The sequence below is a fragment of the Acanthaster planci genome, linkage group LG16, assembly GCF_054643075.1.
Source record: "Acanthaster planci isolate LZ-2023a linkage group LG16, COTS_SCS, whole genome shotgun sequence".
Lineage (NCBI taxonomy): Eukaryota > Metazoa > Echinodermata > Asteroidea > Valvatida > Acanthasteridae > Acanthaster > Acanthaster planci.
The window spans coordinates 12,701,294-12,719,120 of NC_141792.1; the positions used below are offsets into that span (position 1 = coordinate 12,701,294).

The window sequence follows — 17,827 nt, forward strand, 5'->3', positions numbered from 1 at the left end:
ATATTCCTTATACAAATGTCCAATTCCAGACTAGATATTTCCTGCCACAAAATCTTTATGCAAAAATTGACTGCACATTGGTTTACGGCCATACAAAATACCGTAGCCTCAGAACACAGGATAATGGAAGTTGAAAAAACAACCCAAATAAGTAAAAATCAAAATGTTTCTCAATGAAACTTACGCCAAATGCCCCTTCTATCTGAATAATCATCTTAGCCATGAGGTATTAACCGACTGAATTTATAGATTAATGCCCCCTTACTCAATTTGACATCCAAGGAAATGAAGCACATGTACATGGAAGTGCATTATCAGCTTCCGAAGATAAAAAAAATACAATTTACGGAACAAGATAACTTAAATACTTCAATCAGGTTAATGCTGAAGGGCAGTACTACATTTGCTCAGTTTCTTTGCACTGATTTTTGTTTACAGTTGAAACTGCTTAAAAAGTTACATGTATACTTAAAAAAAGATATCAATGGAATAGTGAGAACACATACGTGTACATGTATGAATGATTTAAGGCAACATGCTAATTTTTTAAAAAATAAGACCTGTACACAAATTTTGTGTTTCTGCCATGCTTACTGGCAGACTTTACTGTTTTGTCAAAGTGTGACATCATAATAGTCAACGATGGATTGATTCACAATATGGTCAGTTACTAAAGTTTAGTTCATTGAAGTAGTCGTTATTTGTACATTTTACGCTCGGCAAGGATGCTCCCTCTCCAGTTTTGTTTTTCACATTCTATCAGTTGGAATTTGAAAAAAAAAAAATTCAGTTGGCATTTGAGGTCTTTAGTTCATATGTGCTGTTACAATCAACAAAATTTACTCATAAATGTATACAAGATGCCAACTACACAGCTGAAAAGTGGTCTATTTTTTACACCAAATGCTTAGTAACGTGGTATTGTGGCTTGCTTAAAAAAAAATTGAAAAAACCCCATAAAATACAAATATGAGACTTCCTAGTTCCATTTGCTGTAAAAACACTTTACTATTCGAAAGCTACAGTATATGTAGGTATTTGTACTTCTACATTTGTTATTCAAATGAGGGCAGAGGTCATTTTTATTTTAGTTGCGCAATCTAAACTTTAAATATAAGTTCCGAACACAAATTCTTGAAGAGGCCTGTGGCCTGGTGGTTAGCTTGCTGGCTGCCAGGCCGAGGGGACCCCGGTTCAAAACCTGGGGTTCCCGGAAAAGGAAGTTTTTTTTTTTTTTTTTTTTTTTTTACTAAGTTTTTTAGCAAAATTGTGCATGCCCACCTGGGATTGAACCCAGGTCCTTGTGCATTGCAGTTAGTGTCCTTAACCGCTATGCCATGGCACTTTCTTGAAAAAATGTGCTCGTTTCTAAATGTTAAACCTTCCATTGTTTGGACTTAGAATATTTTTCAGCCAAAATCTAAGGCTGGGAGGTTGAGATCTGATGAGAAGAGTGGAGAGTTGCCAAGGGCTTGGGATGGTTGAGGTATTAGGACTGTCAGGTGGAACATTGAGGGCTGGGACTCTTGGTTGGAGTAAATGATGGGACTTGGATAGTATGTTGCAGTTTGATGCTGGGTCTTAAGTCTGATCTACTGTGGGTGGGGGAAAAGCTATTGGAGATAAGATGTAGAGTGCAGAGATGGTGCTTGAATCTCTGGGAAAGGATTCTAGGACTAGAATGAGGAATATCCTGGTAAACTCAGATTAGGGTCTGGGTGTAGAGGGTTTGGGGGCAGCAAGTCATCTGGGGTTTGTTGCAGGGTAAACTTAAAGGTTGGCAGGAGTTGCTATACAGATGGAGGAATGTGGAAAACATTTAACCCATTGGCTGACTTTGGGTAGGAGTATGCCCTCTCTTTTTTGTTAACTCAGTGTGACCATAGAAGCCTCAGAGCAAGGGTCTTCTAGCAAGGTAGTTAGAAGGCCTTCTCTGTTGCTGTAAACTTTGACCTTGTGCAATCAAGCATCGTCTAGTGAATTCCATGTCCATGTAGCGCCCTCTACAGACAAAAACAATTTGCTTTCCAGAGAGGGTTTTTGTGCAAAATCAAATGTCTTTATGTTCATTTTCCGCATACCATTCAGTACAGAGAATTTTTCTGGTTGTCACAAAATTTGCATCCACACAAAAACAATGATGCAGGCAGTATTTGGCTTGAGCAACTTTAATTATCAGTTAAAAATATGAATTCACTAACTACAATGAAATCAATCAGCTTTCAAGTATGGTTCTGATGTGCTTTAAGTTACAAGATTTCTCCCATAAACACATGTAAAAACTTATTTACTGGATACTCCGAGAGACAAATGCATTAAAACCAGATGCTGATATAAAAAGCATGCTTAATCCTTGCAATGCCCACTGTATGCAAAGAGGTGGATTTCTATATCCAAGAAAATATGCAAAGAAAACATTCACCAGGTGGATTTTTATGTCCTGACGAAACTCTAAAAGATCCCACAACTAATAATCAGACAATTGTAGTTTTCTTGTGTAATCCTGGTCGTGGGGTAGAGTTCACAACTGTGTTTTAATTTGTTGCAAATTTGGCTGGAGTCAATAAATGCAGGAGTTGATGATCTGAAATGTGACATAGGTAAGACATGCTTATTTAAGGACCAAATCCTGTTTGTATGTACTAAATTCATTTAAAAAAAGAAAAAACAAACACAAGGTAAAGTGAAATCATACTGTTACCCTAACCCCTAGGCCCGTTTTGCCCTCAATCTTCCAATTTGGGGGTGGAAAAAATTGGATTCAATCCTCCAAAATTTCTTGAAAATGTTACTTGGAGGTGTGCCTACTGCCTCAATCCTTCAAAATCCTCCGGCAATTCCTGTCATTATGTTGAGGCAGTGCAAATGGCATTCTTGAGCAGTGCGGTTGATTCAAAAGAAATATCGGGCTGAATTTATGCATAAATGGGCAAGAACAACACAAGGTCTAACCCACGACCTTTATGCATGGCATCCTTCACAATAAGCCAAACACTTCTGCCGTTCACCCTCAATCCTCCCAAATCCTCCCAAACCACCTGAAGGATTTTAGAGGATTGAGGAGGGTTAGGGTCAAAGAGATGATCGAGTACAGAAAACCGCAATCCAGAGAACATTACTGTAATGTTACACAATTTGGAGTTGGCATACATTTCATTTCTATACGGATTTGTTCTCAAATCTTCGATTTGACTTTAGCTTTTGTGACAACTTTCCAAACACACAATAAAAATAAAACATCAATCAAGTTTGATTTTAAAATTGCCACTTATAAATACCATCAAATTTAGATGGAATCTAAGCACATTTTGGGTTTACAAATGCAGAGTACATTGTTCATACCTTTTTAAAATTCAATACTATTACAAACAAATGAAGGACCCCAACGTTCTGACTGCAAATGAGTGGAATGACTATTCAAATTAATAACAAAACAAAATTTCAGATCTTTAATTTGGCCCCATGGGCCTACGTCCCCTCCAAAAAAAAAAAGGAGAAAAAGCTGACATTTAGGTAAAATTAATATCATACCGAGAGAAGTGGAATTAAAATGTGTAGAAAATGTGCAATGACGAGTTTTAACAAGCCAACTAAATGCTTGTCAAAAGTTTCTAGGCCAAAAAATTCCACAGCTCTCCTGAGATGTAAAATGTCCCGCTGACAAGTTCTTCAGCTGAGCACCTGCTTGCAGTTGGACATTCTGAACTCACCTGTCGGCTCCTAATTGATTGGCTGATACTTATCTAGCACTCTCTCACTGGTGGAACTGTAATTGATGTCATCCTCTGCAAGCAGGGGCTCGCGAAGATCTGTATCTTCCGTGACCAGGGGAGGGAGGATTTTGTATCTTCGTAACAATGGTGCAAAGAGTGCATCATTGTAGATGAAGGTCCCTATGATGAGGAAGAGGAATCCTAGGAGCTCTCGCCAAGCAAAAGTCTCCCACTGGGTGAGGAGTGACACCGCCCAGATCACCATCGTGCGCAGACTGTCTAGCACCATCCGCGTGGTGGCGCTCATCTGCTTGGTCACACTGATCCCCGAGAAGTTGAAGAAGGCGATGGAGATGATCGTGCCTAGCGTGCCCACCAGGATGATGGTATTGTTCTTGATCTGCAGGAAGGCATCAATTGCATTTTCCAGGGCATGGTCAGGTAGCTCACTGAAGTCACCGGCATCGATGTAATAAAATGGAATCAGGAGGAGAGAGAGGGCACAGAAGCCAAAGACACCTGCAAGAAAGGAAAAACGACAACCCAAAAATTAAGAGAACAGGTGAAATTAAGAAGCACTTAACTGCCACAGACTTTGTGCACAGATCAAGATCGTATAAACAAGTTGGTTTACTACCAATCCAAGGAATCAATGAATTTGTAAGAAATCATTGGGAAGTTATTCTCACACACTTTGTGCCACATGTGTGCAAACCAGTGTAACTTAGCTTGGGTTTTTACTGCAACGGAATTATTTCACTGCAGCTGAGACTAACACATGTGGGCAAGGCAGACACTGACTTCATACCAAAGTGACAAAGTCAAATGCACAATTAAGTGTGTAAAAGACCGCGCGAGAACCTGCGCATGAACTAGCCCACACCTGCTCTATTCATGTGTACTACACTTCAGAGTGACGTCTCGCTTTGGTCCTCTATGGCTACTGTGTGATTAATTCCAGTCAGATCCAAGCCATTCCTCCAAGGCCTTTCATGAAAGATCACACAGGTCCACGTACTGTCCTGCATTGAGCCAATAGCTCATCCTTTCCGTTACCAATAATCTGGCCTTCTCTTACCTTCCCAACCTACAGCTTGCAGGGCTGGAATCTTGTGCTTATAGAGAAAAGCTTCTTCAACAACCATCTGAGTTGCCGTGATGATCTGGGCCATGATGATCAGCAAATCACCTGGGAAAAATGAACATTTATTGGGCCAATTATTATACTGCCCTTTTCCTCCGACATTTCTTAAGCTCAGCTTGTGACCACATTGGCGTTCATGTTTTCATGTTGCTCCGAAGGAGTTACTTTTACCCCTGATTGTAAGGCTAATGTTATTTCTTGAAACTGGTACTGATCCCTGGGAAATTGAGCATATATGTAATGTGAAGTGTTGCTCTCGTTACGAAACTGAACCCCAGACTCTAGATTTAAAAAAACAAATATGTCAAGTTATCTTGCAAATGCAAAACAGAACAAAATCGTTTCACCTGGTTTAAATGCACATGTACAGACCTTTCTATATACATGTACCAGAACAAGTCAGAGGAAAAAATCAGGACAGGGCTGACAACCTGCCCAGTTCTTTTCCGGGGGAGAGGGATTCAAGAAGGTAAAAGCACTCATCAGCTATGAAATAATCAACTATTAACAACGGGTGAGGGTCACTTGGAAGGTTCTTTTTAAGCAAAGTGATGATCTTCACCCGCTTTCCATCTCTCTTTTTAATTTCTTTCACTTTCCCGCTTTTTTCTTTTTTCAGTTTTCAAGTTTTTTCCCCCGGGGGGGTTAGGTACATTCCTTGACCCCTTCCTCCATGCCAATGCAACTTACTGACAAGGCAACAGGTGGAGAGTGATGCTTAAGTGGATGTTTGGCTGGTTACATTTATGACATGAGTTCACCTGTAATGATGCTGTTGAGGCCACGCTTTCCTGACTGAATTTCCGTCAAGTCTGCTGTACCCACGAGCACCAATCCCACCAAAATGGCAAACATGCCCAGCCATTGGTGAAGGACCAGCCTGCGCTTCAGAAAAGCCACAGAGAGCAGACCGGTGAAAATGACGACGGCCCCACGCAGCATTTGGAAGCTTGACGCATATGTCAGATTAAGACCTGCCAAGAGCGCAAAAAGAAAAAGAACTTGAAGAGTTGTGCACTGGAGTTCAGCGTCTGAGTATCTGACCAATTATGTCTGTAACAGGTTCCAAATTACTGATCTGGGTACCAAGAACCCACTGTACAAACCACTCTGTAACTGTCACGACAAAGAAAAAAAGGTTGAAAGTTTTTTATAGGAAATTTTGAAATAAAAACCTGGCTTAATGGAAAATAATACAGAATTCACATGAACACTGTATGCCCAAAGGTTGTTGATGAGTTTGCTGGGCATGACATAGTTGGCGATTTGAACACCATTTCTTATCTTTATTTTTCTCTTATTTTTTCTGCAAAATTTATGGTGTTTTTTATTTAAACAGGGTACCTGGTTTCTGCACTCTCCATAAATGCATGCCACTAATAGATTATTCTACACAAAAACAGAAGTGGCTTGACTTCTCTCACTCTTAAGCTACATGTATATACTGCCCTCTACAGTTCATGCATACAGCTAACATCCCTGAGGATATAACATTTGTCAATAAAGTACTGTTGATACTTGCCAATGTACATAAGAGATGTTGCACACATGTCGCACATGGCTGGAGGAAGCATCAGAAATGGACTGAATGTCTGTGGGCCAAAATCTTTGTTGGTCTTCTTGTACTTGTTGTAGTAGAAAATGATCTTGAATGCCAGGAGACACGTCATCTCTCCCAGGAACATGCACGAGGCCTAAAATGGGAGGTATCAGTATTGATCAGCATTGCTCTTTTGAAAACGCAATAGTAAATCTGGTGACACAATGAAAAAAATACTTCCTGGTGAATATCCATGAGTACAAATCTTTGATTATCAGAAAGGAATGAACTGAAGTTCATATTTACAGTTCAAAACGAAGAGTTGTCTTTTTCCTAATGTATCATAGATTTGAAATCTTGATCTTTGGGGGGAGATGGGAGGAGGGAATCCTTGCAGCTACCACTTGAGAGCTTTTCAATATTTGCATAATTAAATTAAACAAGTTAGAATAACGCAAATGGGAACGGACTAGTTTGTTTCATCAGACATAAAGAAAGAAAGAAAGAAAGAAGAAAGAGTGATTGAAATTCAAACGTGAGGGCTGCAAATCACCTCATCATTATCGTTTACCTGCGTAAAGCCACACCTCTAAGGTGGTATGGAAACGTGAAGAAATATGTTGCCGTGTTTGGACAATTTTTTCAGACTACAGACAGGTGCACATTCAGTTCTAACGAGCCACTGTAAACATCCAAGTAAACTCACGGTAGAATACATTTATCACTGTGTATTCAGAAAAGTCATTCTTGATGGCCCACAATGCACTTGTTGACCTTCTGAGGAATGTGTGTTAACTTGATGCTCATTTTTGAGGCTTAGGTACATGTATGAAATCTAAAAAGTTTAGATAACTGATAAAGAGCGCCATTCAATGTGATTCCTACTCGCTGGAGCTTTTAATAGATTTATGATTTTAGTCATTGATTAGTTAGGGGTATTGCAGCATACCTGCGTACAAAAATTGTTTATTTCTATGGAGTGAATTTTTATGTGTGGCCTTTGACAGAAGTGGCAAGTTTCTTTTGCTGTCCAGTGTAGCTTGATAGTTTGAAAAATCAACAAGATTCCGTCTCTTTGTTTCTTGCTGCTTCTTTCTCATTCAGTCATTACGAAGGATTTCAAGATGAAAGGAGAAATCTCCGAGCATGTCTTTGTATACTTCAAAGTGAAATTAAAACTACCCAAGCCCTTTTGGCTAGGATACACCCTCAATCCTTCAAAATCCTCCAACTGCCCCCATGAAAAAATCGGGTACAACTTCAATCCTCTAAAATCCTTAGGCAATTCCTCTCATTATGTTGGGGCAGTGTGAATGGCATCCTACAGCAGTACAGGAGGATTTCACATGTGGGCATGAATTGATGTCTGGCTGAACCTAAACAACACTAGGTCTAACCCACAACCTTGTGACAATGCATTCTTCGCCACCAGCAATGTAATTTTGCCATGCAGCCTCAATCCTCCAAAATCCTCCAAATCCGCCGGGAGAACTTTGAAGGATTTGGAACGGTTAAGGTTAAGCCATTATGAATACAAGGTCTTCATTAGAGTATGTCATCTTGGATTACTGCAGCCATCGGTATATGAATGTCTCCGATGAATCAAGAGATGTAATGACTTGGGTCAGTGACTTGACTTCACAGTTTTTAGTTTAATACTCGACCCAGATTTCTTTACCGAATGACTCAAGTCACTGCATTAAAATGACTTGACTCAAGTCGCAAACTTTACAACTCTGAGAAGCACACATCAGTATATGTACTCATGTTAAAATGAATGCAAGCGATGGAATGACAGCTAAATAAAACACCTGTCCTGTCCTGTCCTTGTCACCACTGAATTACACTTTGTCGACTAGAATCTCATCATAACAAGTTGAGGGGCAAATTACTAAGTTAAAACCAGGATTTCATGACAAAAAAGAGTAGAAAAGCAAAGAAAACACATGAAATCAAGAAATCCAAACTCTCAGAATTTTATGAGAGTCAACTGTATAACAAAGCATCTTACTTGAAAGAATGGATGGTAGAATGAATGAGGATTATTCCCATACTTGGGATCTCCCACAGCACTCTGAAGGTCAGCCCATCTGGAGTAACAATGACAGACAGAGGTCATGTTTAGACTGTGATGAGTGTGAAATCATGAGGGAGGTCAGACACCTGTTGGACACCTGTTGTCAGTTTTGTGATAACAGGACATGTCAAGGGTTGGTACACATACATTTCCAGGGCAATAGAGGGTCTGCATGGCTGCCATCTTGCAGGCCAGTGCTTTTGTTACAGAGTATGCACAGAGGATTCCCTGTGGAACAAAAGAACTACCTTGCAAGATGGCTACCATGCAAAGCCTCTATTGTTGCAATGGCCAGATGATATGAAATGACAGGAAATACTGAATGTTGTGGCATTGACTATTTAGATACACATTTGTACATAACAACGGAAGTAAGTGTTCATGTACATGTAAGAGAGCCATAAACTAGCCATAAATGTAAATGACATAACCAAAGCCCTTGGTCTTTTTGGATGGGACGCATCAACCTCCCTTCTCCCAATTCCTGCCCCAAAGTAAAAAAGTACTTTACTGTATGCTAATGGGAAATGCAGGTTTTGTCGCAGGGCCCAGGGAAGGGTGAGCAGAAGGATATATGATTGTTTCTGGATGATTTTTGCCTTCTTATTTTGGGTGGCCAAGAGGGGTGGTGGAAGAATGCGGGTTTGTGTTGCAAGAGATGGGCACTATGCCAATGTATATGTAGGCCTACAGCTTAGAAAAGTAACTAAGCTTATAAAATGCCTCAATTAACAATCAGCAAAAGTCTTTCCTTCACACCTCTTGCCCTTGTACAACTTCCACATCAACATTTGCAACTTGAGAGCGAAAAGTCAACAGTCCTTGAAAGAGCAAGGATTATAATTGTAAAAAGCCAGGCTGTTATTGTCCACAATAAAGAAAATGGCAATCAATGGGCTTACTTGGTGCTGAGTGTGTTGATTGAGCCGGTAACCAACATCATACCAGCCAAGAAGAATTGATACGGAGTCCAGCCCATAGTGACAGGTGTGTTGACACGTCTTGTTTCTTGGCTGGAGATACAAGGTCATTAGTTCTCATTACAATACGAATAATTAGTTAAAAGCTGTGCAAAATTATTGAAGATGAACAAAGAAAAACTGTCATTTGGAGTAAATAGAAGCTTGCCAAGAAACTAAATCACAACAACCTATTTTCCCTGGGAACCTCACCTAGAACCAACCAACCCAAACAGTTACAGTTACAATACAGAACTAAAATGGTAAAAACTGAACTTCAAGTTTGCAGAAAAATTGCCCGATCATTCAGGGCTTTACTTGCACACACCAACATACAGTAACTTGTTAAAAACAGGAAATTTTGAATTGTTAGGTACACTTGTCAGTGTATGAAGTATACAGAGAGTATACAACTTCAAGCCTGGGAATATTTCACTTCAATACCCACCAGAATTGCTGAGAAAAACTACTATCCAGTTGTATTCAGAATCATTACAGGCTTGAATGCTTGGCAAAATCTGTCATTTCCAGATTTATTTAAGCAAAACCAGGGAAAATTGGGCAAAACGAAGGCCTAGCCTACCTGTGAAGGTGCAGCCAAGCATTTGTTTAATTCTGAACACAACTGGACAGTTATTTCGAAGATGTTGCTGTTCCTAATAGATTTTGGTAGAGGCAAGTAAATTCTTCCTTAAGTTAGGGCCTTAGGAATTTAAAGCAAAAAAGCCTCCTGTCATAACCTGTAGGAGAATGGGGTTTGTCACGCCCAATGCGTTTAAGGGTGTCCTGTCATCTGATGCAAATTTTCAGCAAGTTTACCTTAACCTGACAGGTTTACTCTCACTGTACATACAGGTACATACATGTATGTACATGTACAGTGTACATGTATGAAGGCCACGTGGTAGTGATGCAGTCACGGCAGCGGCAGAAGGGGCTACAGCGTAGCACTAAAACGACCACGAGCTTGCACTCACCAGTGAAAATGACAACTGACGGCTTGGAAACTTGCGTTGTTTGGCAATGTCACTTTTGCAAGTCCGGCTCTCCAATCTGTCAATGGCAAAGTTCCAGCTCCGTTTTTTTGCTAATAATTTCGCTTGAGTCTTCCAGTTTTCTTACTCCACGGGCAGCCTAACGATACAAAAAAGTTAACTTATTGGCATGACTGAATTACGATTAATACGAATAACGTTAGTTTACAGCAGAACTCTCCGATTTTTGGAGTCTCCAGAGGCTGTCTGGCAGGACAGGCAGCGAAAACGATTTTAATGACCAGATATCAGACTGAAACGAGATATAAGAATATTAATGACCAGTGATAACCGCACTATCACATATCAGTATCATATGCAAACACGTCGTGTGTCCTGTGTCACCTGCACCGGCGATGTGGCAATAATATTTCTGTCTTCGGCTGGCCTCCGAACGTGCCTGCGCTGCACGCTAGTCAGTGCCATGTGATTAGAAAATCACGTGACTCCCATTGTGAACTCGATCGATTGACAGAATCAAACCATTATTCTCTATGGATTAAAAATTCATTTGAAATGTGAACAAACAATCTACTGTACCAAAAATAAAAATTTTACGGCAAAATTTCCACGACAAACGTTAACAATACGCCATTCAATTCTATATAGATTATGTGAAGCCACCACTTTTTCAACTGGCCTGTTGGTCTAGTGGTATGATTCTCGCTTAGGGTGCGAGAGGTCCCGGGTTCAATTCCCGGACAGGCCCGGTCTTCTTTTGGTCCCTTTTTTTTTTTTTATAAAACAGTATTTAAAATGCGCAACATTATGAAATTGCTTTATTTGCGTCATACTGTTCCCTTTATACGATTTTTGTTTCCATGGAAAAACACTTTTGTACTTCCATAGATAATATATACTCTGTTACCAAAAAAAAATACATTCTTGAACAGGTTTTGGGTAGGAAATCTTTTTCGCATACCAAATTATAAATTTGTAAGCTTTATCCCTTTTCATTAGCATGACAACTGAAATCTAGGTCCATATCATACTACGCACTGGAAAAGACATGACTCGTGTCTTTCTGGGGGAAGCTGTGGCTTTAAATAAGTAAATCTGCACAGGAAAAAATCCTATTTATGCTCGTCAGAAAGAAGTGTTGAGCCATCCTATCCTAACAATTCTCCCACACAAGCAGTACATTGGAAACCAGACGTGCAGAAAAACTAAAGCTAGGTATCAACAACATGTACATATGTAACAGTGTTTATTGAAAAACCAATACTTTTGTAATTATTCAAAGTACTACACAAGAAAGTTAAAGAAATGCAACCCACTGTTTCATCCGTTTTAATCAAATTCGTCAGGTCTCGAGTTTCTACATACATATTTTCAATTTCTATTCACATATACAAACTTTTTAAGTGCCCCCCCTCAGCGCAAAATATACCAACAGTTTTTCATTCCACAACCACACTGAATGAAGGAGATCAATTTGCATAAATAATCTGACAGCTTGCATTCAAAATGTCAATAACAGGTGTCAACAAATCTTTCAGCACAAGTTTTTTTCTGTTAGGTAGATGGCAACAAAACACCCAGGTCTTCAGAACAAGATATTACTTAGAAAAAAACGATGTTTACACAAAACTGCCGGTCTGTCACCATGCACTAAATGCACAGCATCGGTCTTTGATTTAACAACGGGATACAATGGTACTTATACCAAATGCAAACTAATCTTTGAAAGCTTTTACCTAAACCCCAAGGCTTAGAAAAACTGAGCATTCCCCTTTTGGGGGTGGGCCATTCACATGGCACTACATACTTTAAAGATCTTTAACCTACAGTTATTTCACAGGTAAATTCAGCTTTGTGTGTTCACAAAGATTTACATCAGTAAAATATGTCAGTGCCAATCATAAAAGAAGCTCAACTCATCGACCCTTACCCCTTATAAAAAGAATACCTCTCTACACACATGTATGCAGAAAACACCAAAACAATGTGTGCTGAACCACATGGGTGATATTCCTAATTTGAAGTTCAAGCTGATACAGAAGTACATCTGAGAAACGAATTACGTTGAAAAAGTTTGTGAATTAGCACAGAAAAAGAGCATTTTCTCTCCCTCAAAATAAACCCAAATTAAATTTCCCTTTCCTCCTTACCTCTGAAACATGTATACTGTAAGCATTCTTGAGAAAATTTCAAGCATTTGCAAAGAAACAACACGATTCTAATGAGAAGTATGATTCACTGAAACTCTCACATACGTATATGTATTTTCAGAGAATATACATTTATGAGAAGAAATCTTGAAGACAAATTTCAATGTATTGTGCTCCGTTTTTTTTACAAGTATTTACAGTAATAATTATAAAAGGATAATACAACACAACTGAATTGAAGATAGGTTCCGGGAATAAATAAGTTGTTGCAGCTTTGCGAGAGGACTGATCAAAAGTCATGAAATGTGACAAAATTAAACTTTGCGACTTTGCAGTCACAAGAAGTGTTTCTGGACAAAACGCATTAAAAGTTAAACAGAAATGCATTTAATGAGTGCCAGACTTCTATCAAGAAAATCTCAGCAACAAAATCCAACATGGTTGGTTGGCAGGGACAATATCAAGACAGAGAGTAAATCTAAGGAAAGAATCAATGATATTGGAGGACCTGTCTTTGAGACTAACATTTCAGTGACCACTTTGGCCAGAAGAGACCAGAATTGCAAACCCCCTCTGGTCACAATTGATGGCCAACAATTTCCAACTTCTAATTTCTAAACATCCCATGAAAAGTTTCACAATTTGACAATACAAGTGCACATATACTCCAATCATACAGTGTCTAAATGAAGTGTGGTCATGGAATGTTGCCGAGATGTCCAGCATTTTTAATGACCAATCACAAATGCTTTATTTTGCCGCCCAGGATTTTTACCATTCTACTATTAACCCCTATAAAAACATCTCTAGTGAGCTCTAAAGTATGGATGGGTGTTGCTGAAACTCTTAGCGAATGACATCTCCTGAATCTTCCTTGCCACGATACTTGGCTTTGCCTCGGGTCCATGGAAGATACTTATACTTGACCATATGCTGCAGGAAAGAGCAAGAAAATGAAGACAGTTTGGAACTAAAAGTTCTTCAGAGTACTTGGGTTATTCTATAAATCAGGGGTCAATTTTTTTTCCTAACCCAATTACAAGCAACAATACTACAACACTATGTTGAAGTTGAGTATACTTCCATGAGTGCAAGTACGAGTGTGGAATAAGTACTCAACTATGAGCAATAAGTACTACAAAACTGTGCTATAGTTAAGTATACTGCCATGAGCATCAGCGCAAGTATAATACAGAAAACAAGTTCAAATAAGAATAATAATAGTACCAGAACACTGTTAGGGGTGACGGGGTCCCACAAAGTACTGACCTTAATTTGTCGCTTCATTGTTAGACAGAAGAGAATGATGAAATACATGACCAAGATGGGCCAGAAGACGGGAACATCAAAGACTTCAAAGAATGTACAAAAGGTAGCAACCAGGACAGCTTTGGTAGCAGACAACCTAGAGGACAATCAAAGATAAGAAGATACATTACTTGAATTTCTAACATCTTTATAAGTCTCATTTAGAGGGTAAACTGCCACGCACCAGACACGACGAGATATGGTTTATTTCACATCTTACAATTCAGAAATACAATGAATTGGTACAACACACTTACTGTTACAGATGCATTTTTGAGCAAGAAAACATTCACCAAACAGTAAAGATTGGAATCAGAAATCATCTGTACCTCCTTCTAAAAATCCTTCCATTTTGAAAGAAAAAATCTTAAATATGTAATCCTAACAGTCTCTAATCAAATCCATGAACTGTTGACAGATTGATAACTGTTAAGGCCGAGATGTTCTGGGTTTCAGCTTACCAAAATTTAAACTCAGGTAATCTTCTGATGAACGGTCTGAACTCTTCATTGGATTTTGTTGGTAACTCAGGGCCATCCTCTGCAAGAGGAAAAACTCAGATTATTTAACTTGTTCAGGTGAAGCTGAGAGGACGGTATCAGGGTGAACTCATAAATACAATTACCTGAGTCGTCTGTCAGTGCTGGATCGATTTTGGGTGATAGGAAAGCAATGAAGAGGTTGAGATGGTAAATGCCGAGCGCATAGGTGACTATATACCAGCCCTGTGCAGAAAAATACACAAACCAAAAGAACAGAAAATCATCACAACCGATCAAAAGGGACCAATAGGTTTTCAAACAAACTTTCTACAATTGAAAACAATGTTTACAATTTTTTTCTCCGGAAGGATGTATTGGAATTTATAGTTTGCCACATGACTTGTTTAACAAGTTGATTGCAGACTACAAGTATACTCATACTAACAGGTGAACCGGATTCTGCCGCTACGAGTGCACTTGTGGGAAATGAAAGGCTATTGTAATGTATTGAACACACAGGCATCAGCGCTGTTGGCAGTGTTGAAATACATCTATAAAATGCTCATGTTCACACAGACACCTGAAAGGCACCTATTAAATGTGCGCGCATGTATACAATACTCAGCAAATAGGAACGCCCTGTGAAATTATGCGCAGCAGTCCACATGTTAAAGACAATGACAGCCTCCCTTACAAATCCACCTAATTAAGGAGCGCCTGCCATATCAAGGCCTTAAACTTCTGTAATTTTCTTGCATCCACATCTGAATGCTGAGGGTGTTGAGTGACAGATTGAGAGCTGACCTGCAGAAGCATCACTCTCAGGACGTAGAGAAGACACAGGATGACCGTCAGTGACCATCGGGCCACGGGATGAGGCACTGACTTGTCCAGTATTATTTGATATCTCTGCAATGGAATATTAAACAGAATCTGCATAGGAGAGTCATGCATCCACAAACCAAAGCAAAAAACCAAGAAAATCCATTATGCTGACAGTTTTGGAAGTCCATACATTTTGCAGTTACATGTTGGTAGAACCTCTCTAAATACTTGAAAATGAAACTAGATGTACATTAACCTCGCTAAGTTCCAAATTTATCTTTGAAATATGGACGTGCTGCATAGCACAGTGTCGCGGAACACTTGGGCAGTGTGCGCCAACAAGCATCTGGTCTCACTCTTGCGCAGCACTTTTGCGCGCCGCCACATACCCTTGGTGACGTAAGCGTCTGCATCCTGCGGAAAGCGTCATCGGATGTACAGCGTAAGGAACTGGAGCAGCGCGTCATTTTCTAACTTAGAACGCTGCAATCCAGGGGGAATGACCGTAGATTTTTCTGCGTTCATTCAAAACTGAATCTGCTTGCCCAGAAGAAGGTACTCAGTTACTGAAAGCTCAGCAATTACATGTTTCAGAGCACTGATTGTACGTTATATTCTTGTCAATATTCACAAATTTATCTTGTTTGCTTTGATTTTTAAAAGTAAAATACAATGAACTTCTTTCTTGACATCAATTTCCACAGAATACCATTCCGTCATATAACAAGCTTTCCTATCATATGGTTGGATTCAGCAGACTCAGCAGCATAATAATTGCTGTCGGGCTTGAATAACAGATTTATCCCTTCAAGTTCCAAGGTATGGCGACTCCTACAGTGTTAACAATTGGGTACATGTATCAGGTATACACTTACAGTGTTCAACATTACAATGTAGATCAGATCACTCCAGCTACGTGTACTTACCATGCCAATACCTCTGTAAAGTCTGACCAAAAACCCTGGCTGACTGCTGACCGAGTTGCCAGGCACATTGTTTGGTGTCCCATCCATGAAGAATGATGATGTGACTAGATACAAGCAAAAAGACTACAGCATTACACAATGAATACTTTAACGTGTTCAAGGCATGTCTTTAATTAATGCCTGAAATCCAAACTGCAGGATTGTCACAGACTTTGAATTCTAATATCTTCCGAAATGAGAATGACTCGACAATTTTACTTACACTGACATATTTGTCAGAGTTTGGACTTTTATATGAGCACCCTAAAGCTTTCCAAAACTGCATATTTTCTGATGTATTGCACCTCGAAAAACTGGGCCTGTGATATTTATATGCGCCATTCTGAAAAACGAAGGCAGTGCTTTGTGCGCAGAAAGTCAAGGCACCCGACAGGTGTCGTGGATGAATAATTCATGTTGTCACAGTACAGCTAAGTTGCGCATAGACAGAACGCCCACAGCACATGTAGCATGGTACAGTGACATGCATATTAATGTTATTTAAATTTAATTTCACCGGTTCCTTGTTCATCTGTCATGCAAGATGTGACGGGGTACCAGTTTTGTATGGTACAACCTATACCAGAGCGCCTGTCGGGTGCCTTGAAATCCAAAAGCACAAAGCGCTGACTTCGTTTTTCAAATGGTGCTGCCCACGGTCAGCATATAAATCTGAGCGATAAGATACTACATGTACCAATGGGCTCTTTCAAAACTTGGGCAGCAGTTTAGATATGTCTTGACATGGAACAGCCGTCGAGACGATGAGGGGTCAAGTGACATAATGTTCAACGACCTTATTTTAAAGATGGCGACTGTGAGAGCGAGCCCGTGAGATTGAATGGGTGAAGGCAAAAAGACTGGAAAATACCAGAACAACGTGAGTGAAATAATTCAATAAATGGCGTTAAGAAAGTGGAGAGGCTAAGGATCATCTCTGTATGCAAAAAAAATTGCGCCCACAAGGATAAGTGGGTGCGCTGAAAATGTTCAGTACGCCGACACAAAATTGCCTATACGGATGTGTGGTTAAGGATAGAGCAGGAGTGAGAGTCCGTGCCACACAGTAGTAGTAGTAGTGGGGCTAGAGAGAGCATAGACATGCTAGACATAGGCCTACCCCAGAACTGTGGGGTCTGACATCCGCCCGGCTCCCACGTTTAAGGTTTACAATGACCTTATATTTCTGGGAGAAATACTGAACCAATTCAACTTTTTTGGCCTGGTCATTTAATCTTAAACTTAAGTTAAAAGGCATGAAAGGTAAAGAGCAATGGATGGAGGGCGTGCTTTCCCAAGATCCATAACTTCATGTAGTATCGACTATATCTGATTCACCTTTTCTACGATGAATAACGTGCTAACGAGAATACTTTACACCTACCAACACCAAAACACAAGAAATCCTCCGATTTACTTCAGTCCTATGTCCGAATGATTTGAAGTAAATGAAAATGACCCGGCAAAATCTGGATTTATCGGGGTTGTAGTGGTTTATCGCACCCAAGGTTATCACACAGTCCGTCAGTTCCACGTCGTGACCTCGTTCCAGTAAATTAAATCTTGTAATCAGCAAAACTGAAAATTTTGACTTCATTTTTATCTCTAGCTTTTTCAAACTATTCCCTAGATATATGTTAATATTTAACTTAATCTGAAATGTAAATTA

General features: G+C 39.6%; 2 protein-coding genes and 1 non-coding gene across 6 annotated transcripts; 1 reads left to right on the plus strand and 2 right to left on the minus strand.

The window, feature by feature from the left end:
• Nucleotides 1-2,152: 2,152 nt before the first annotated feature.
• slc35f6 (solute carrier family 35 member F6) lies at nt 2,153-10,847 on the minus strand. Of its 3 annotated transcripts, none has more exons than XM_087147227.1 (8): nt 10,750-10,847; nt 10,411-10,567; nt 9,377-9,487; nt 8,409-8,487; nt 6,380-6,551; nt 5,619-5,831; nt 4,792-4,902; nt 2,153-4,232 (listed from the first exon to the last, which is right to left on the minus strand). In XM_087147227.1, exons 3-8 carry the CDS (start codon nt 9,451-9,453, stop codon nt 3,721-3,723), a joined length of 1,164 nt encoding a protein of 387 aa, XP_087003353.1. In that variant the 5' UTR covers nt 9,454-9,487; nt 10,411-10,567; nt 10,750-10,847; the 3' UTR covers nt 2,153-3,720. The 3 variants fall into 3 exon arrangements, with proteins under 3 accessions (XP_087003353.1, XP_087003354.1, XP_022090437.1); XM_087147228.1 differs by having other exon boundaries at nt 10,813-10,830; XM_022234745.2 differs by having other exon boundaries at nt 10,411-10,806.
• Nucleotides 10,848-11,104: 257 nt separating this feature from the next.
• Nucleotides 11,105-11,176, plus strand: Trnap-agg (transfer RNA proline (anticodon AGG)). Its single transcript has one exon. It is a non-coding gene; the product is annotated as a tRNA-Pro (tRNA).
• Nucleotides 11,177-11,657: 481 nt separating this feature from the next.
• On the minus strand, nt 11,658-17,711 carry LOC110978966 (protein RER1-like). Of its 2 annotated transcripts, none has more exons than XM_022234357.2 (7): nt 17,543-17,711; nt 16,120-16,223; nt 15,173-15,301; nt 14,512-14,611; nt 14,348-14,426; nt 13,848-13,983; nt 11,658-13,511 (listed from the first exon to the last, which is right to left on the minus strand). In XM_022234357.2, the coding sequence occupies exons 2-7, from the start codon at nt 16,204-16,206 to the stop codon at nt 13,425-13,427; spliced, it is 618 nt and encodes a 205-aa protein (XP_022090049.1). In that variant the 5' UTR covers nt 16,207-16,223; nt 17,543-17,711; the 3' UTR covers nt 11,658-13,424. The 2 variants fall into 2 exon arrangements, with proteins under 2 accessions (XP_022090049.1, XP_022090050.1); XM_022234358.2 differs by having other exon boundaries at nt 15,173-15,277; nt 17,543-17,709.
• Between the last annotated feature and the right edge of the window lie 116 nt (nt 17,712-17,827).